General features: G+C 36.2%; 2 protein-coding genes across 2 annotated transcripts in view; both read right to left on the reverse strand.

The window, feature by feature from the left end:
• aopep (aminopeptidase O (putative)) overlaps window positions 1-17894 on the reverse strand; it is a 105046-nt gene extending 87152 nt beyond the window's left edge. Inside the window, 5 exon segments of the mRNA XM_016295443.1 lie at window positions 9940-10206; window positions 11353-11497; window positions 11602-11768; window positions 15027-15919; window positions 17816-17894. Of these exon segments, the coding sequence (XP_016150929.1) occupies window positions 9940-10206; window positions 11353-11497; window positions 11602-11768; window positions 15027-15766 (1319 nt within the window). The 5' untranslated portion in view covers window positions 15767-15919; window positions 17816-17894.
• A 661-nt stretch (window positions 17895-18555) lies between these two features.
• The window catches only part of dock8 (dedicator of cytokinesis 8), a 36319-nt gene continuing 34996 nt past the window's right edge, over window positions 18556-19878 (reverse strand). Inside the window, exon 47 of the mRNA XM_016295414.1 lies at window positions 18556-19559. Coding sequence (XP_016150900.1) covers window positions 19508-19559 — 52 coding nt within the window. The 3' untranslated portion in view covers window positions 18556-19507. The remainder of the gene's footprint in view (window positions 19560-19878) is intronic.

The raw sequence follows: 19878 nt of genomic DNA on the forward strand, positions 1-19878 counted from the left end.
ATTTATATAATTATATTTAGTTCACCCAAAAATGAAATTTATGTCATCATTTACTCACCCTCATGTCGTTCCAAACCTGTATGAGTTTCTTTCTTATGTTGAACATAAAAGAAAATATTTTGAAGAATGCCAGTAGTCGAACAGTTGATGGTCACCATTGACTTCCATAGTATTTCTTTCCCTACTAAGAAAGTCAAAGGAGACCAGCAACTGTTTGGTTCTTCAAAATATCTTCTTTTGTGTTCAGTATAAGAAAAAAAAAACTTGTAGGCCTACAGGTTTGGAACTACATGAGGGGGAGTAAATGATGACAACATTTTCATTTTTGGGTGAACTATTCATTAAGACAGCAAACCCACTGCAACTCAATTACAACTGTGCATGTAAACATATACTTACTGACATGAAACTGTCATCAATGCATATTAGACTTTAAAAAGCCAAAAAGGTAAGAACTCTTCTAAACTACATCATACAGTGAAATAAACAAAACACTAAAGGGCACCAACCTCCAACAAATGGGTAGTTATACCCCTGAACCCAGATCATTAACCAATAGGCAACGACCAACCCCCAATGAGAAGTCTATGAGCTAGTGCTGTTTCAGACATTCAGAGCCATATTTATCATCACCTCCCGTCTCCTCAAAGTGGCTCTACTAATGTGCTGGCTGAGCTCATTCGTTCTATTTGTCTCTTATTTAATTTCCCACTCTCCTCAGTCTGATTGCATGAGCTTATTATAGACGGAAAAACCTGGAAGAACCTCACAGAACAAAACTGATCTACCACAGTCCCTTTTCTTCCTGGCTTTCAGGCTTTAATGGGTGGTATTCCTGTCTAGACTGTAGATTAGCTAGTGGGGCTGCAAAATGAGGTGTGATTCTCTCTGTAGGCCCTGTGGGGCTCCTTTTGCATGCCACTCCTTTTTAGGGCAGATCACATGTGTCAAACATGAAATCCTGAGAATAAATACCCACACAAGAGGCCGCTGCTGTGGCGAGACTATCAGGATTTGTAGCATACGCTCCGTGAAGCAAGCACAGCCTGCTACAGATCACCACAACAATGCAATCCATATGTAGACGTTCTACCAACCATACAAGTGGGAAATCTGGAAAATAGACCCTCGCTCGCATCGCTGACGATGTTTATCGCGGAGTGCCTCATGGCACCATTTTAACTTGATTGCTCCACATTAACGTTTCAGAGGCTTGCTGAGGAGTGTGCGTAAACAGAACTGGAGGCGCTCATCAGCACCAGAAAGACCATCCGGACTGAGAAGCAGCAGCAGATGTTTATGCAAAGCTTACAGTGTGTGAGGCCCCATTATCTGAGCTTCCTTCCAGTGTTCAAAGCTATATTATGAATGAAGTCACTGGTCGAGAATGCAGTTTTCTGGCACGTGTGGAATGCAGGATACAGAAAAGACAACATGAAATCAAACTTGGCCCTGTTTGCTTTCTTAATACAAATGTTTGTTTTTGTAAGCATTGATAAAAATAGATTAGCTTATTTCAAGACTGAAACAACTTTGCTTTTCAGCTTATGTCATCAGGCTGAAGTATTTTTCAGTCTCTTTAGCTTTACCGACCATGCTCTATTGTACAGTTCCATTTTAGCATCTGTGGCACTCAGCTATAATAAGAAGCACAAAGTGCAATTTCAAAACTTTATTTTCAGGAATAAAATAAATAAAAAAATGACTAAAGTAAATAATGACGGTCAAAAAAAACATTGGTAAATAAAGTACATACTGTACAGTACTATAGAGTTAGGGATGTAACAATGCACTGTTGAAAATCGATAAAAAATTATATGTATAATATGTAACGATGTAAGTCGGTTAAATGAATCTCGATATGAATGTATCTCTACAGAGAATGGACTGTCTTCATAAATGTTTATATGGTATTTTCTTTTAATCTTGCCTCTGTATAATGCATAATATTTATAAGCACAGCACTTCTTTGTTTACAGCGGCAACCAAGGAAACGCTGTACTGCCGTTGTTCCATAAGCGCCACCTGCTGTCAGAGAGTGAATTTTGCATTTTCATTCAGCCTGGCTGCTGTTATTGTTTTTTTTTTTCAGATATTTTATGTAGCATAATTTAACAAAACTAAAGTCAGACCATTCTGTTTTTGCTTCAAATTTATACAATCTTATTTAAATAAAAAAAACTGTTTAAATTGTGATTTAAATGCAGTGGTTGCTTCTAATTTTAAATAGAGCACAGACCAAGCCTTAGTTTGGGATTTCAGAGAGATTACTTTTTGATTTGGGATTTGTTTTAAAATTTCTATTTAATTTTGTAATTTGCCATATTTCAATTTCACAAAGAAATATGCAGCATTTTGTCTGAGAAATAAAAGGACACCTTTTCATTTATAGTTTCTCTTAAATCTAATTTTGCTAAAAAAATCATGAGAAAATCATATCGTGAAATCAGTATCGTGAAATCAATATCATGAATCATATTGCATTGGGAGTTGAGTGAATCGTTACATCCCTACATAGAGCATATCTGTATTATTTAATGTAATATTTCATTGTTACATTAAATAATGAAATAATATTTTGAGTGTGTGCTCAAATATGTGGAGTGCCAACAGCCTACATACAATCAAGTCTATATAACTTTAGCTGGTTATCCACAATGTCAACATTTCTTGCTTCTGAATGCTTTTGTGCATCTCTCTCTGGGTTTTATCCTGACTCCACGGGAAGGACGATTAGCTCAAATCTAGCAATAACACCCTGTCCTAGACTGCTACAGACTTCTAAAGATTCTCTGTGCTTAGATTTGTTATATTTGTGTCTGGTCGGAGGTCTGAGGGAAGAAAGGCGGGTTTCTTGGCTTGGAGAATCAGATTAAATGCAATGGCAGGCACTATTACGGTGTCATCGAGTGATTCAGTATACACATAGCAGGGACATCTGCCCAGTCTTTGAATGGGCTCATCCATTCTGGATTTTTGTATGGTAGATGCTCCTCCAGGGATGCTGGGTAATGGCTCCCCACCTCACACTTTGCTCTAGTTTACCAGCACCTACTGCCACTCCTACTGCCTTAAATCAGACCCAGGGCCAAATAAACTCTCTCTGTGCCATACAGATTTGATTAATTTAGACACATGTTCTGTCTCACACAGCAATATCCATTTGTTTTCCTATATGGCCCAGCATTTACAGTGGAGAATATGAGTCTGGTCTGAAACCACACCAAGGAAGACAGTTTTTGGAACAGTTTGAAGACAGTGACAGAGAAGACGACAGTTTTTTCTTCATCCTGTCAAATGAAGAAGTGGCGGGTAAATAGGAGTATGACTCAGGCTGGACTTCCAGAAAGGGGTTAAGTTTGAGACCGATAAAGCAAGGAAGCAAGGGCCCCTGATAACAACGCAGAAATGAAGTACTAATAACAACCTGCTTGCTAAATCGGATGCTGCTTATTTACGTTTAAAGAAAAATGAAGGAATTTGCAGCACACATAGATCCAGACGGGAGATCAGGAAACTGAAAAAGCGCCTAATGAAGTCAAAACAGCCTAATAAAGACAAAACCGTAGAACTATGTCTGCCTTTTAAACATGCTTCCCTGTTCTCCAGGTGCAGGCATGCTCTGAATTCCTTCACTCATGGTGGCTTTTGTGCACACACAGCTAAAGGAGGGACAGAAAACCCTCTCTGTGGACTCTCGGCGGAGAAAAACATCTCATCCTTGACAATTTGATTAACAGCTGTCTTTCGTGCCAAAGTCCCCCTGGTCTGAAAGACGCTCTCTGTCACACACTTCTTAGGTTACTCAGCAATCAGAGAGGAGTGAAACAAGAAAGTGAAGCGAGAGAGAGAGAGGGAGAGAGAAGAAAGAGCGAGAGAAAGGGCTATTTAAGTGGTGTTATCTCAGCCTCCCGAGCTCCCTGGCTAGTCCAGCACATTCCAAAAGCTTCATATCCGTCGTCCACATTATGCTCCGCACCCAAGGGACTCCACTTTCCTTTCCCCATATGGTCATTTTAAGACTGCAGGAAGCGCACGTCAGCAAAGAAATTAGCTTGGAGTTCATGCAATCCAGATATTACCTGTAAACACACACCACAACAAAACTAAAACACCTCGAAAATACCCTAAAAACCTAAGCCAGAGTCTCCAATTACAAACAGAAGTAATGTTGAAAAGTGGCACTACTTCATTGTTTGAGACATTCATTTGTGGCCCAATCAGAACATCTAATCAGTCCTTCCCTCGCGGAGGAAAACCACATAATATTTGAATAGGCACAAACCAATTTCAACAACCAAAGGCAGAAGCAGCCTGATTATAATGAGAGCATTTCATGCAGCCGCAAACTTACTGATATTAAAATGTGAGACTACATTTAAATAATGTTTTTGCTTTTTCATTACCCTCGGTCCACATAATGCCTGTGTTATTCAGAACTGCAAAATCCAATAATTTGTCATGCTGCTGTAATCTAACATACTCTAGTGAGTCAGAACGTAAGAAGGATGATTAATTCGCCCTTAAACATTTCGAATCCCAAATTTGCCGTATGTGGGTGGTACATATTTCTGAGAGGGAAAATTTGTATTTTGTTCATCTTTGAAGAGTTTACATAATCATAACAGCACTGAATAGCAAAATCACTTTAAAGCAAATTTGTCCTACTCTGCGTATAAATGTACTGGAAAGCGTGTGAGTGCAGTAACCTCTGATTAACCTTGAATATCCCTACCTTCAGCAGCTCTTGAACAGCTAACATAGCACCTCAGGGAAACAGACTCAGACTTCTTCTTTATTCCTTCTGTTCAATTGCTGACTACCTGTTCAGGTGATGAAGAGTATGGTCTCCACCAAGCTGAAGCTCTCTGGGCAAAATGTACCACCTGCTCATTCCTTCAGCTCGAACAAATAAAAGTCTACCTGAAAAAAAATTCTGCCCCCAAAACTGCTCAAATCCAGATGGAGCAGATAATTCACTCATATACTGTACAGTAGAGAGACAGTTGTGTCAGACACTCCACTACATTTCCTAATTAAAATTTATACTTTTACTCCGATGCATTTCCCCGAAGCATATTCGTTACTTACTACAAAATAAAGTCAGAAGAACACGGACTGCAAGAAAGCAGGTTAGAAGAATCAGTTGTCTGGCGTCTGCAAGTGACTCCTAAAAACACATTTGCTCATGTGCAAACAAGTGCGCGCACAACCGCGGATGATTTCATTTTCCAATCTGTGTGAAACTGGTGTGTGCTGTGCGATATACTGCGATATTATGGTAAGTGTTGTTGTAATGATGTGCGATCTGACTTTATCGATTATATCACAAAATCACACACAGAGCGTGCACGCACGTGATTGGTCTATATTAAAATTCTAAATTCAAGGTATTCTAAATTGTAGATGGAAAAAATGCTTCTGTATGCTTTTTTATACTTAAATAATTTAATATAGTTAACTTAATATATATCACACAAAGAGTGCAGTTTTTTTCTCCAGATATCAGCATGATAACAAATGTAATAATCATTTTATACAAGTTTAATAAAGTTAGCATTAAGTGACTTACATTTGTATGCCTGTTTTTGCTCAATTTTGCCAACGAAAATAGTTGCGAACAAAGATCACAGCGCTGTTTTGCGTCTCTGAGCAATGGACTGTGTTTACTTACTGAATGAATCCGCTTTTTGAACGAATCGGTTGAATAAAGGATTCAGTGATTCACTAATTAACAGTCAAATGCTTTGTTCCTGAATGAATCAGCCGTTTGAATGAATCGGTTGAATCTCAATGACTCACTCATTAACAGTCACTTGCTGTCACCTACTGGCGGTTTTAAAGTCAAATTTCGACCATTTTTTTCAGGTTTTAAATCATTTCAAATCTCAGTATTCAACGTTTTATGTTAAAAACAAAACATTATTTATGCATCTGTAACTGCAGGTTAAATTCATCCATGTCCCATCTGAGATACATTAAACTGTAAATGCCATTGCAGATGCAGATTCCAGAAATGTTTTGTTATGTTGGAATGAAAGACATTATAAGTACTGGATGAAGTGCTTCTTATTCTTACCCAAAGATACAAAATGGAAAAAAAGAGTAAAAATTTAACACAATCTTGCTACTCAAGCTGTGTATGCTATGAACATTTAAAAAATATATATATTTACTTGCTCCTTTTCCATTTACTTGTACTTTTACTTTTAATACTTAAGTACGTTTAATATTTAAAAAATACTTTTCATACTTTAGTACCATAAATATCACATACTTTAAGACTTTTACTCAAGTAATATTCTAAACGGTGACTTCAACTTCTACCAAAGTAATTTTCTGGTAAGTTATCTGTACTTTTACTTGAGTATGGCTTTCAGGTACTTTATACACCACTGTTTAAAAGTTAATAAAAGTTAAGCTGAAAGAAAGAACAGCATTTGTGGCATGATGTTGATTGCCAAAACAAATTATTTCAGTACTATAGATTATTGTAGCTATAGATTTTAACCTTGCTTGAATTTAAAGGGACAGTTCACCCAAAAATTAAAATGCTGTCATTAATTACTTACCCTCATGTCGTTCTAAACCCATAAGACCTTCGTTCATCGTCAGAACACAAATTAAGATATTTTTGATATATACAGTGGGTACGGAAAGTATTCAGACCCCCTTACATTTTTCACTCTTTGTTAGACTCTGCATAGACAGCAACGCAACTACCACGTTCAAGGCCCAGAAAGGTGGTAAGGACATTGTTAAAATAGTCCATGTGACATCAGTGGTTCAACCGTAATATTATGAAGCTATGAGAATACTTTTGGTGCGCAAAGAAAACAAAACAAAAAAACACTTCATTCAACAATTTCTTCTCTTCCCCATCAGTTTTCGACGCGCATTCACTAGAGTACCACGGTGCATGCGGAAGTGTCTATGGAGGGTAAAAAAAAGCTCTCGGATTTGATCAAACATATTGCAATTTGTGTTTCGAAGATGAAAGAAGGTTTTACGGGTTTGGAACGACATAAGGGTGAGTAATTAATGAAAGAACTTTCATTTTTAGGTGAACAAACCGTTTAATTTTTGTGGTAATCAACTTTATAACAGCCACATGTCCTGTCGAATGAGCTAAAGTAAAGTTGCAATGATTCTGGAATCCAACTTAAAGTTTTAACATTTTTAAGGCATGTTCTGCATATTTCTTCTAACTCGCTCTTCAAATCATTCCGGCTCTTTGGGTGCTGGTCCAGACCCCTTCATAGTTTTGTCAGAGCTAACAGGCTATATAAGGTCAACTGCTAGTTTCAGCAGCAGAGTAGTTGCTAAGTAATTGACCGAGATGAGCTATTTATACAGTGTAAAAGTACACAAAATGCACCTCAGGTGGGTTGGAAATTACTCATAAGAATGTCTGGATGAATAATACTGAGCAGGAATTCCTTTAACCTATCTCTCTATACAAGTTATTCATGTGGACACATTTGAATCTCTCGTGGTGTGCTTGCCTTACCATACAGCAACAATTCAGCGATGACTTAATACATACTTTGGCAGCTGTAACAATACAGTTTTAGATCCTAGATCAAAAGTAGATAAAACTATTACCCACCTACTGTCACTGAACACCTTACATCATTGACAAAGTGTGGGAAAACACAATGAAATGGGTTTTCTCTGAGATCTAGAAGCCCTCAGTTTAGCCAAAATGCAGCCGATGCCCATATTTGCACATCTGGCACATGAAGTATTCCAACTATGTCCTGCTGTGGCGTAAAAGAGGTGTTAAGGGACAGAAAGTGACCGCCTTCAAAGTTGAGGAAAGTGCTGTGCCCTTCCTCTGAAGATCTGAAGATACGAGCATCTTGTGTTTACGTCATCGTCTCGTAGCCGACAAGGCCTAGAATCAACCCTACGTGATCGGTCAGCTACACAGGATGGAAGTGTGATGATGTTCCTCGCAGAAATATTTCCTCAAGCTTCAAAAAGCCTGTCATCAGATTCAAGGATTTCACAAATCAGATTCGGAGGAATCGAGCCAAGAATAACGTCCCAGTGGAATTGCTGTTTTTTTGCACTGGAACAGCAGTCATTCAGGTATTTGGGAGGAAGCACAGCACACACTATCAGGCCTGGCCTTTCTTGACTTCTTAATCTTTACTTCCTTCCGTCCAGAGAACCACTAGCAGCACCGCTGCTACGTCCAAAGCCCCAGCTGCAAATGAACAAGCATGATATAAAAGCAGATATTGGCTCGGCCCCAAGGATTTGGGCCCACATACTTCCCAATTTTCAGATTAAACAGCTCCTGTCTCTGAAGTGGTTCCAGGAGCGAAAGGCTTTTGTTGCTGGGAATAATCCACACATCCTCTCCAACTCCTGGGGGATCAGCATCTCAAAGTGCCCCTCTCCTGGCCAAAATGTACTTTGTTGATTACTCTTTTTTTGCTCTGATTTGGGCTTCAAGAAAGGCCTGGAGGACTGTACCATTCTATAGAGAAGGGGCAACTGTCTGTCTCCTGCTGTGACCCATACAGGGCAAAGGAGAGGGAAGATAAGTATCTGTTTCTCTTGCACACAGACATATTTCTGTCATCCACTGGCAGTTATCGCAGGGCGGCTAATAAAACCAAGCTGTAATAAACGGTGAGGCAACTAAATAGTCTCCAGACCGAAAAAAAATCCTGCAGTCCTGTGCTTCACATTAGCTCAAGCAGAAAGGGAGTACCTAATTCAGGAAAAGAAAAACAGAGGAGTGACCACTGTTAAGATGCATGCCCAGTGCTAATTAGAATGTGACATTTTCTCTAAGTGAATGGCTGGAACCAGCCTGGGGCACCGGGTAATGACCTCATATCCTGTGGAATACTTATTCCTGGACAGGGAGATGGTGGGAAATACGGGAAGACCTGTGGTCACCCTGAGTAAGTTAGCCAAATTACTTTTCTTTTACTACTTTTTACTTATATCCAAAGCGGTTGCTTCACTGGAACTTGCACAATGCCTGAAATTCCATATCAAATTCTAGTCAAGCACTGATTTGAAGAAAACACAAAGCTTGGTATACTGTAAACACAAACAAAACACAGAGCACACACACACTTCATTGAGCATTTCCTGAGTAGTGACCTTCCTGAACAGTGTAAGGAAAATGAGCTTCACTGCTGCCATTTAAACAGATCCAATAGGTTCTCAACACCCCAAACCGCCCACACTACTAAACAAACAGCATGGTTGGCCAAAAAGAGCATTTAAATCGGTCAATTCATAAAAACTGGGGCATCCTGGAGGGCAATGCCCAAAGGCCAAAAGGGAATTAGTGGGAACAGCTGCCAAGCGATGGCTTGATATTCAGAGTACTTGATTTCTGAAACCTCTGCTTTGCAGACTAAATAGTGTTTTAGTTTACTGCTGTTGATGAGAAATGAAAACATGTTCTTATGCAGTATTAAGCAACATGCAACTGAGAGGGAGTGTGCAAAAACTGGCAAAAACCAATATAGATGCAAGTTTAGTTTTCACTGACAAATAACAGAAAAATATGTGGTGAAAACATGTTTTAAACAAACAATTCATCCAAAAATTATAATTTCATCCTCATTTTGTTGCACATCTGTATGACTTTCCATGAAAAACAAAAGGAGAATCTGAGAAAAATGTCCTGATCTTTGTTTGCAATAATCTTAAATAATGATGAAAGGAATGCAATTCTTTGCCAAAAAGCTTCAAAAACTTGGAATAAAGTGTATGAATTTTATGGACCACCTTTATGTTATGATTTTCTTCTGCATTTTGTCCTTTTTGATGTTTAGAACATTCCAGTACCTATATATTGTTATTGCACAGGAAAAAAACATGATATTCCTTTAAGAATGCTGCATGCTACAGATAAAACAAATATTTTTACTTTAAAATCATATTTAAGAGAAATGCGGCATTTACCTGGCCATGCCCAGACTGCAGAACCCTGAAGGAACAATGAGCACATCTAGACGTGAGAATGGATGGACACCAAGAACAGAGTGGGCCGCAGTCAGACAGAGAGGCAGTAGGGGTAAAACCATGTCATTTGCCTTCTGCAGGTGGCAGGGTGGGGCAAATACCCGGTGAGGAATAACAGTCTGAGCCCTGGCAGCACTGACCATGAAGCGACAGAGATAATCCATGTGGGAGCAAACATATTGCTGATCATTATTGTCCAAAGAAAAACTGCAATACAGAGAAAGATGCAAATATTCAAGCAGGATACCCTATAAACAATCAACTTTTAGGCTTTGATTCAGCATACAGTAAAATAAATATTGCACTGAAGATGCCATGTCTAGGTTTCTGTCAACTGCACACAAGAAATATCAGTGTCAATATATCCTGTAAAGATGGCAATAAAAAGTTACATATATATGCAAGAAACCAAAGACAAATCACAGTTTAGTATGCAAACAGATGTGAGAAAGAACACCAATAGCAATGCAATATGCAAATATTGATGACTGTCGGTTAAATTTAGAATGCATAATATTTTATTAGCATCATCACTACATATCATCATCAAGCATGTTTTGGAAAGATTTAAGCGGAACATTTCATACATCTGTGAATTTCATAGACTTGAAAAGGAAACAATTATCTTTTCATTTTGCACAATTCTGCATTTGTTTTATCATTGTATTTACTCAAGATTAATATGGAAGGATTTATTAACAGAAAATCTGGGTGCATGTTTTCTGTATTTTATATGTTTTTGTTCATTTGCAGAAAGACATTTTGGAAGGTAAAAAACAATATGCAATTATTTATTTTACATACGGTACCATAGAAATGCACTCTTCGCTAACCAAATTTCTAACATTTTATAAATAACTTCAAATTATACACAAACCCTTTGGAACAAACAAAAGAAGCATTTAAAACATTGAATGTTTAAAAAGCACTGAAATCTATGCAACTTTTTGTCTGGTAGTTAACGTAATTTTTTTTACAGTGTAGCCTAATAACTGGACTATGTAATACCTCTTGTTCTTCTGGCATTGAATTATTATTTTTTTTATCTATTTCATTGGGATATTTTCAAATCTGTAAAAAAAAAAATCTTAAATAATAAATATAAATAAACTGTAAAACCTGCCAAAATAAAATTAATAATAGGGCCTATATCTATGTTCTCCAAAAATTATCTATTTCATTGGGATATTTTCAAATCTGTAAAAAAAAAAATCTTAAATAATAAATATAAATAAACTGTAAAACATGGCAAAATAAAATTAATAATAGGGCCTATATCTATGTTCTCCAAAAACTACAAATGAGCCTAAAAGTCAATACTTATCTATATTGACATTTATCATAACAAGATACCTGGGTTCTTTATCGTAAGGTTTGTCTGTTTTTTCCACCTCAAAGTTGGGATGTTTTACTCCAGCCTCTAGCCATTGCCCCACTGCTATGGTAAAGGTAGAGGCTGGCATTGGCATTGTAACATAATAATCCCACTGCAGAAAACCTAAACGGAGTAAAGAAAAGACTTCAGCATTTTCCATAATAAAATTAGCGCATTAAATTACACCTCCATGACTCTGAAGTGCTGAGTAAGGGTTTTAACTGTACCTGTGTCCGCAGGCTTAGGAAAGGCTTGATTTTCACCACTCATTAGAACGGTGTAATCACACGGAGCTCTCACACGTGCCTGCCATGTTGACATGGCAACAGGTGGCTCCTGGCACGGGAAGAGGGCTCTGTTGTTGATGGGCGAGCCCATGGTATATACACAGCATCTAAAAGATAAAGATGTGGCATCAGAATATCCTGGATATGGTTGTGTGTGGGTCGAACTGGGTGAAAATGGACTCTTCATCGTGATATTCATTTGAACTCTTTAATTTGAAAAATATGGATTATTAAAATGCCATTTAATTGTCCATATTTTACTCTATTCCTGTATACAGTCCAACGTCAAAGTAAGTCATAGCCTATATTACCCAAGCTTACATTTCAAGTTGAATGTGATGAGATAAAACGGTCGCAGCAGTGACAGTGAAATGATAACACGAAAACACTATTAAGTCTTTTTTCTTCGCGCTGCCAGTATGTAATGACAAACTCGTTCAAACCAATATTTTTAATGAATCATTAAAAAAAAGTTGTTTGAATCAGGCTGACGATTTCCTCTTTGGATTAACTCTTTAAAACAAGTTTCTGAATCAACATCGTTGTATCAATTATATTTTATAGCCTACACAGATAGGCCTATATTTTATGGAGGACGAGAAATGACTTAAGTATAAATAAATAAATAAATGAATAAATACGTAAATGCAGAATTAAATAAATAAATAAATGTAGAAATACATAAATTAATAAATGAAGAAATAAATATAGAAAGAAATAAATATAGAAATACATAAATAAATGTAGAAATACATAAGTAAATAAATAATTAATTAATTGCTGAAATAAATCAATAAATAAATGCAGAAATACATAAATAAATAATTAAATGCTTAAATAAATAAATGCAGATATGCATAAATGAATGAATGCATAAATAAATAATTTTGTCAAAACTGTCATTTTTAATTGGGCTATTTTTGTACCATTTGTGTTATACTAATTTTTTTTCTACATTTATTTATGTATTTATACATTAACTTATGCATTTCTGCTTTTATTTATTTTTACATATATTTATGCATTCCTACATTTCTACATTTATTTATTTCTGTGTCCGTATGTTAATAAGGTAGGCGGTCCTAACCGCTCTCAATGCAGGATTGGTCAATTAGGCAAACCAGTCAGATCAACCGTCAAGACGAGATAGTTAGCCTTCTAACTATGGCTTCGAATGGGAGAGCACTTGCTGAACTGTTGCGGGATGTAGCTGACACGCAAGACCTGTTTGATGCGCGTGATCGCGCTTTATGTTTCTCTATGGTCTAACGTTACACAGGCCCGTACAATCACTGTCAAAAATAATCGTACGTAATTCAAAGCATTTGTGTGTCATTTTAATTTACTCGTGCGTAATTTAAAAGTATTGCATGTGATTCTGTTTTTTTTGTCAGAGTTGGATTCCAAAATCCACAGCCACGACAGTTTACAGATACAAGATTTTGTGTGTTTGTTAGAGTACAACTTAGGGCCAGGCTTTCCCGCTGACAGGAGATGGATGCATGGTGTAAATCCAGTATAGCCTAGTAAAGTCACTTTTGCCGTTCAACAGAGCAAGATACATAGAAAAACTGAGCCGTATTGTCTGTACAGTATCTGTGACTTTACAACCGACCCAACGGAACGGCCAGAGGTGTCATTCCCCGGCATTTGATATTCACACATCTAGGGACCGTCTCTAACGTTACATACGACATTGGTATACACTTTTCTAACTTCAATAGCATTTGAGGAAAATTACTTACAGTAACACAACCAACTGTAACATGTTCATGTAGGTCTCAGTTATAATGCACACCTTTTAGATTTTTGCTATTAAAATAAACTGTCAAATCATATGCAAATATTGCTGCTTTTTTCTTTCGTTACAGTTGGTTGTGTTACTGTAAGTATTAAGTATTGCAGAATCACATGCAATACTTTTAAATTACGCACGAGTAAATTAAAATGACACACAAATGCTTTGAATTACGTACGATTATTTTTGACAGTGATTGTACGGGCCTGTGTAACGTTAGACCATAGAGAAACATAAAGCGCGATCACGCGCATCAAACAGGTCTTGCGTGTCAGCTACATCCCGCAACAGTTCAGCAAGTGCTCTCCCATTCGAAGCCATAGTTATTGTAGTTAGAAGGCTAACTATCTCGTCTTGACGGTTGATCTGACTGGTTTGCCTAATTGACCAATCCTGCATTGAGAGCGGTTAGGACCGCCTACCTTATTAACATACGGACACAGAAATAAATAAATGTAGAAATGTAGGAATGCATAAATATATGTAGTAATAAATAAATGTAGAAATGTAGGAATGCATAAATATATGTAGTAATAAATAAATGTAGAAATGTAGGAATGCATAAATATATGTAGTAATAAATAAATGTAGAAATGTAGGAATGCATAAATATATGTAAAAATAAATAAAAGCAGAAATGCATAAGTTAATGTATAAATACATAAATAAATGTAGAAAAAAAATTAGTATAACACAAATGGTACAAAAATAGCCCAATTAAAAATGACAGTTTTGACAAAATTATTTATTTATGCATTCATTCATTTATGCATATCTGCATTTATTTATTTAAGCATTTAATTATTTATTTATGTATTTCTGCATTTATTTATTGATTTATTTCAGCATTTAATTAATTATTTATTTATTTACTTATGTATCTCTACATTTATTTCTTCATATATTTATTTCTTCATTTATTAATTTATGTATTTCTACATTTATTTATTTATTTAATTCTGCATTTACGTATTTATTTATTTATTTATACTTAAGTCATTTCTCGTCCTCCATAATATTTATCTAGAATCATTATAATAGAATGTCGATTACTCTATGCCAGCGTTTTCTGCACCGCTTTTTTTGAATTTACAGTCCCACGGCAAAATAATTGATATTATTATTAATCCTCTTCGTCCCACGTGGGATAATTAATATAATGCCAAGAAAATAATTTCTATAAAGTTGTCTTCGCGGGTTGCTGCCATAACATACAGCGTGATAAATGTAGTCCGACTCACGAACAAATGATTCTTACAAACGGTTCTTTTTATAAGCAAATGTAGTCCGATTCATGAACAAATGACTCGTCCAAACTAATGAACCATTTGAATCATGATTTAATTAGGCTACCGTTTGTTACTATTTGTGTGTATGTACTGTACATACACACGTGTAGAAGCCAAGAAGGCTTTTTTTTATCTTAACAGATAACAGATTTATGTCCAAATTAATTTGAATTACATTTAGTTGGACCAAGAGCTTGTGACTCTATAGGAAATGTATGAATATAATCCAACCATAGTTCTGGGTGCATGTAAATATCTACACAAGTTTGGTAGCCTACCTGCCATCCTGGTCTTTTGTCCACCTCACAGAACCACCTGTGAGCTTAGTTTCATACCATATTCTGACAGCACGTGGGAAATCATGAGGGGCACAAACCCCTTCCTTCCTGATCTGAAGACTCCACCGGTCTGTGTGGAACCGTAGAGGTTGGGCGTTATGAAGAGTAGGAGAACGGCTGCACTGGATGTATAGCTCATGCTGCAGTCTCCAGCAGACGGAAGGCATAGAGACCAGCCTTTGTACCAGACTGGATGACGGATGATCTGTATTTGCATGTTGTTGGTCTACATCAAGTTTCTTTAAATCAGGTACTGCAGTTACATCCAACTCTTCCACTTTTGACACCATCAGGTCACAGCAATCCAGCACCAAGGTGAATTCTTCACTCTCATCGCCCCACAAGACACTACTGACATCATTTCCTCCACACAAACGTGATGGTTCCTCAGGGGGTATCACCTTATTTGGCTCAGGTGTGATGGGAGAACTTACGTCATGTTTAGATGACACCTGAGATATGTTTTGCACTGGTGTGTTTGATATAGATCCTGGTTCACCTTGTTTGCTGGAAACCACACCGGGCTCCAGAAACAGAACAATGCTGCCACCAATGACCTTCCTTTGGAAGTGAACAGTCAGGTCAAGAACATAGTGTCGGACGAGCATATGGTTGGTGTTGGCCCGCAGGGGCAGATCATCTTTATTCGGATCCAGATCCAGACCGCGGTTACTTTCCATATCTTATGGGAATATTCTTTAGGCAGGAACAGATCTTTAAAACCAGACTGAAATATCATTAGGAGTAATGTAAACGGAATGCTATTTGTAAAATAATTCCGTCTCTTAACTTCCGTTATTGAGTCTGCATCTGGTCCTGAGGAATATAATAGCCTGTAATTATAAATGTTAAAGAAAATATTACTTCAATGAATCTATGTATGGTAAAAACACTCAATCACAGCATTAATCTGCAATCGTAATACTTCAGATATACCTCTTAAATAACATAGATATCTTCAGGCCATCGTACATTCTATTATTCGGTACCATCCTAAATAATTACATGGGTAGTTGGCATGAACTTTCAAGCAGGGTGACATGCTATACTTTTAAAACTATTTTGAACAAGACTTTTATCTTATATAATTAGAATCTATGCAGTTTTGTATAACCTATAAACTGGAATATTAAATTGTATTGAACATTTGCACTTTTAAAATGTCTTCAAGGAATAGTTCATCAAAAATTCCAATTGTCAACATTTAGCCTACTCACTTTCATGTTCCAAATCTGTTTGGCTTTTTTTTTTTCATTTGTGGACCATAAAAAGATATTTTGAAGAATGTTGGTTACGAAAAATTAGAGTATAAATGTTTGTGTGAACTATCCCTGTAAGTTAATTGTACATGTAAATATACGCTGTAACTTTAAACAAACTTTCCCCTATGCCAATACATAATTTTTAAACTAAAATCTTGATGATGGTTAAAAAAAAGTTTAGAAGGTCTATCCTATTTCTTAACTACCCAAATACATGTTTTGCTAATAACAAGAAGAACATTCGTTTCTATATTTCATTGTCTTGTAAGGATAGTCTACACTCAGACCTTTGAAGTGTACACTTGTGTTCTCTTCCGTGCAAAGGGGAAATTTAATAAGAGGTGCTTAAAGTGAAAATTTATAACCAGAGGCCCATAATCAGGTGTTAAATCACTCACACATAGACACTTCCATCAAACACCATAAATAACCCTTAAGTTAAATACTACTCTCTGGGTGATGACTAGGCAATCCACTCATATTCATTCTGTCTTCATAGCACTAGTTCTCAATACTGGAGTCACCCAGCACTGCACAGTTTGGATATCTTCCCCAGAGCTGTTCAGTTTGTGGTCTTGAAACCTTGAAGGTTTTCGAGCCATAGGTACTGTCTGAAATTTCCTATGGATTTTTAGAATGCTTGACTGATTTAGGAGTAGTATATACTCTGTAGTTAACATTACTTGAAGAGACTTCCACGTTTTCTTATATTAAAAGGATGTGTGCTCAACAATTGTAGTCTAAATGGAAACTTCTAAGAAAGTGTTATGAATGGATGATACTGTTAGCCACAAGACAGTGACACCATGGTAGATGTAGTACGTCCAGATAACATTCATACTCAGGGCCGTCGCTAGCAGGAAGATAGGTGGTGAAAATCTAGGGGCCCCAGACGATTTTGGAGCAACCAAACATATGCATGAATAAATCGTTCACAAAAATATGAATCACATAGATTTAGAAAGTAGTTTTTAAGGTGTAGCCTAACTAATATTTGACCCTATTTCAAATACAGTAGGAAAATGTGGAGGGAACCCTTAAGTTATTAGCCTACAAATTGACGTCACGATTAAACGGCTCTTTAATCTTATTAAAGAGAAGTTCTTAATTAACACTAGAAGTTTCAAGACCCGAATTTGTGGGGAAACATCTAAACTTTGAAGAGTTGGATGACTTCAGGACCAGAATCGAGAAGAGCCTTACTTCCACAGATGTGCACATTTAAAGCGCGTGAGATTCGAATGCAGTCAGACAGAGGGTTCAAAACTTATCAACAAACCAGCTTTAATACAATCTAATCCAGCCACCTCAGTTACTGAAGTGAGAGTCCAGGTTTTCTTTTCCGACTCTTCTGATTTGCTTACAGTAGAACATACAACTGACAATTAGCTGCAATAGCTGGTTTGCACCGCAGCAACATAAAGCTAAAAGTAATTTGATATATACCGAGAGAGTAGTTTCACGAACCTGTTCCTCCCTGTGACAGTACTACAACGCTTAAAAGCCCCCCGAAACGCCGTCTCATGCGATATGAGTCATCATGCAGCGACAGGAAGCTGAGCTGGATCTCATAAGGATTTACCTGAGTTCTGACTGAATCAAAAATGCCACTGAGTGAAGATATTGAGCATTTATTTTTCTATTGCCCTTTTTCTATTTCATTTTGGGTTGACTTTAAAATAGACATAACTAAAAAAAATTAAACAACGCCCTTAATTTAGAACCTCATGATATTTTACTTTGTTATCAAAACCCATCTTTCTCTGAGAAGCATATTTATATTATTAATCCGTTACTTATCTTAGCAAAGTTTTACATTCATACGTCAAAAGTAATTCAAAAGAAACCATCATATATTACATTTTGTAACACTGATCTTAAAATATTCTTTGAAACCCTTTCTAATATGAGATCACAAAATAAGAAGCTAATAAAAACAATACAAATTCTAAAGCTTTTCAAAATTATGTAACTGCCCTAATGTATGTATTTTTTTTCTTTTCATTCTGTTATTTTTATTTTATTTATATATATATATATATGTGTGTATATATATATATATAGATCTGAATAATGCTTTTTAAGTCAAAATAATATTTCTCAACATAATATTACTGCACAACAGGTATAAGATTGTAGCCTTTTAAGGAAGAGCATTCAAATTTCATTGACAAAAATATTTATTTATTTGTATTTATTTTGTGCTTTTCAAACAGAAATAGTCTAAGTTGAAATTGCAATGACCTATATGTTTAATAAAACCAACATACTGTTCTTATAGTTTTCAGAGCAGTAATATGTAACAGATGTAATAAAGCACTGGAAACAGAAACAACATATAATATAGGCTTATGTGCAGCGCACTTGTAAATTGGAAAATAAAAAAATAAAAAGAATAAATCATTAATTTGACACAATTTCCAAAGTAAACATTTGATGCACTCTTACTCTGCACTTTTAACTGGTGCTGTTCTTTTATCTCTGTAAACCTGATTTACTTTTACTCTGATCTGGTCTGGTCACATTTTAATATTGGGATATGCATCTAAGAGCTAAATATTCTCTATAAATAAAATAGAACTATATATACAAAACTGTATCTTGTAAATCTCTGCAATTACAATATACATAGAACAGGACAAACAAACTGAAAAATCATGATTCATGTTATATTAGCTCTATGTAAACATACATTATACCAATAACGGTCCGTTTTGTCCATTTTTTACACTTTTAACACTTTCAGTGTCTTTGAAATATGATCAGGTTTTCTGTCTTGAAGCAGTTAATTTAAGGTTGTAGATTTGTTCCTCACATGTAACATGTCTGTTAGTTAAGAATATAATATATGTAGTAACATACTAAGGAAAATTCGAACCATATCCAGAAAAAGTAAAAAAAAAAAAATGAAAAAAAAAAGTGACTGGCTGAGGTTTTTGTTCTAAAAACAATTATAAGCAAATAAACTTCTACATCCCTTAAAATCTATTCCTTATATACAGTAATATAGAATACAACAATCTGTGATATTTTCAGGGGGTTTCAACGCAGTGCATAAAACTCTGCTCGAGTCATCTAATTATCAGCTGACGGAGCTCTTGTTTCCTGGCACACTGCAACATCCTTCCCTTGATATCCTCTGGAGATGTTCTCTTGACATCATGAATTTTCATCTTGTGTCCGACGGAGGCTCTGCCGTTTGAAGGAATCTCTGTTACAAACACAAGAGGGAACAGGAGCTTAAGCAGCGAATGCAATGTTAGAAAGAAACAGCTCCACAGAAAGAGCTGCACCGCGAAAGAGGAGTGCTAAAAAAAAAACAAAAGTCGTCCATATTCACACAGTCAGTGTCTGGTATCGTGCAACTCTCAAACTGTCCCGAATATAAAGCAGCATACAGGAGTAAATAGACCAATGTCTGGATGAACAGATAAGCAAAGTCAGTCCTGTTCTCTATGTTGAGATTAGAGAAAGAAAGAATGAAAATTATTAATTATATTTTGTGTAAATATTATGATATTATATATATA

The sequence above is a fragment of the Sinocyclocheilus grahami genome, unplaced genomic scaffold (assembly GCF_001515645.1).
Source record: "Sinocyclocheilus grahami isolate Dianchi unplaced genomic scaffold, SAMN03320097.WGS_v1.1 scaffold336.1, whole genome shotgun sequence".
NCBI classification, from domain to species: Eukaryota; Metazoa; Chordata; class Actinopteri; order Cypriniformes; family Cyprinidae; genus Sinocyclocheilus; species Sinocyclocheilus grahami.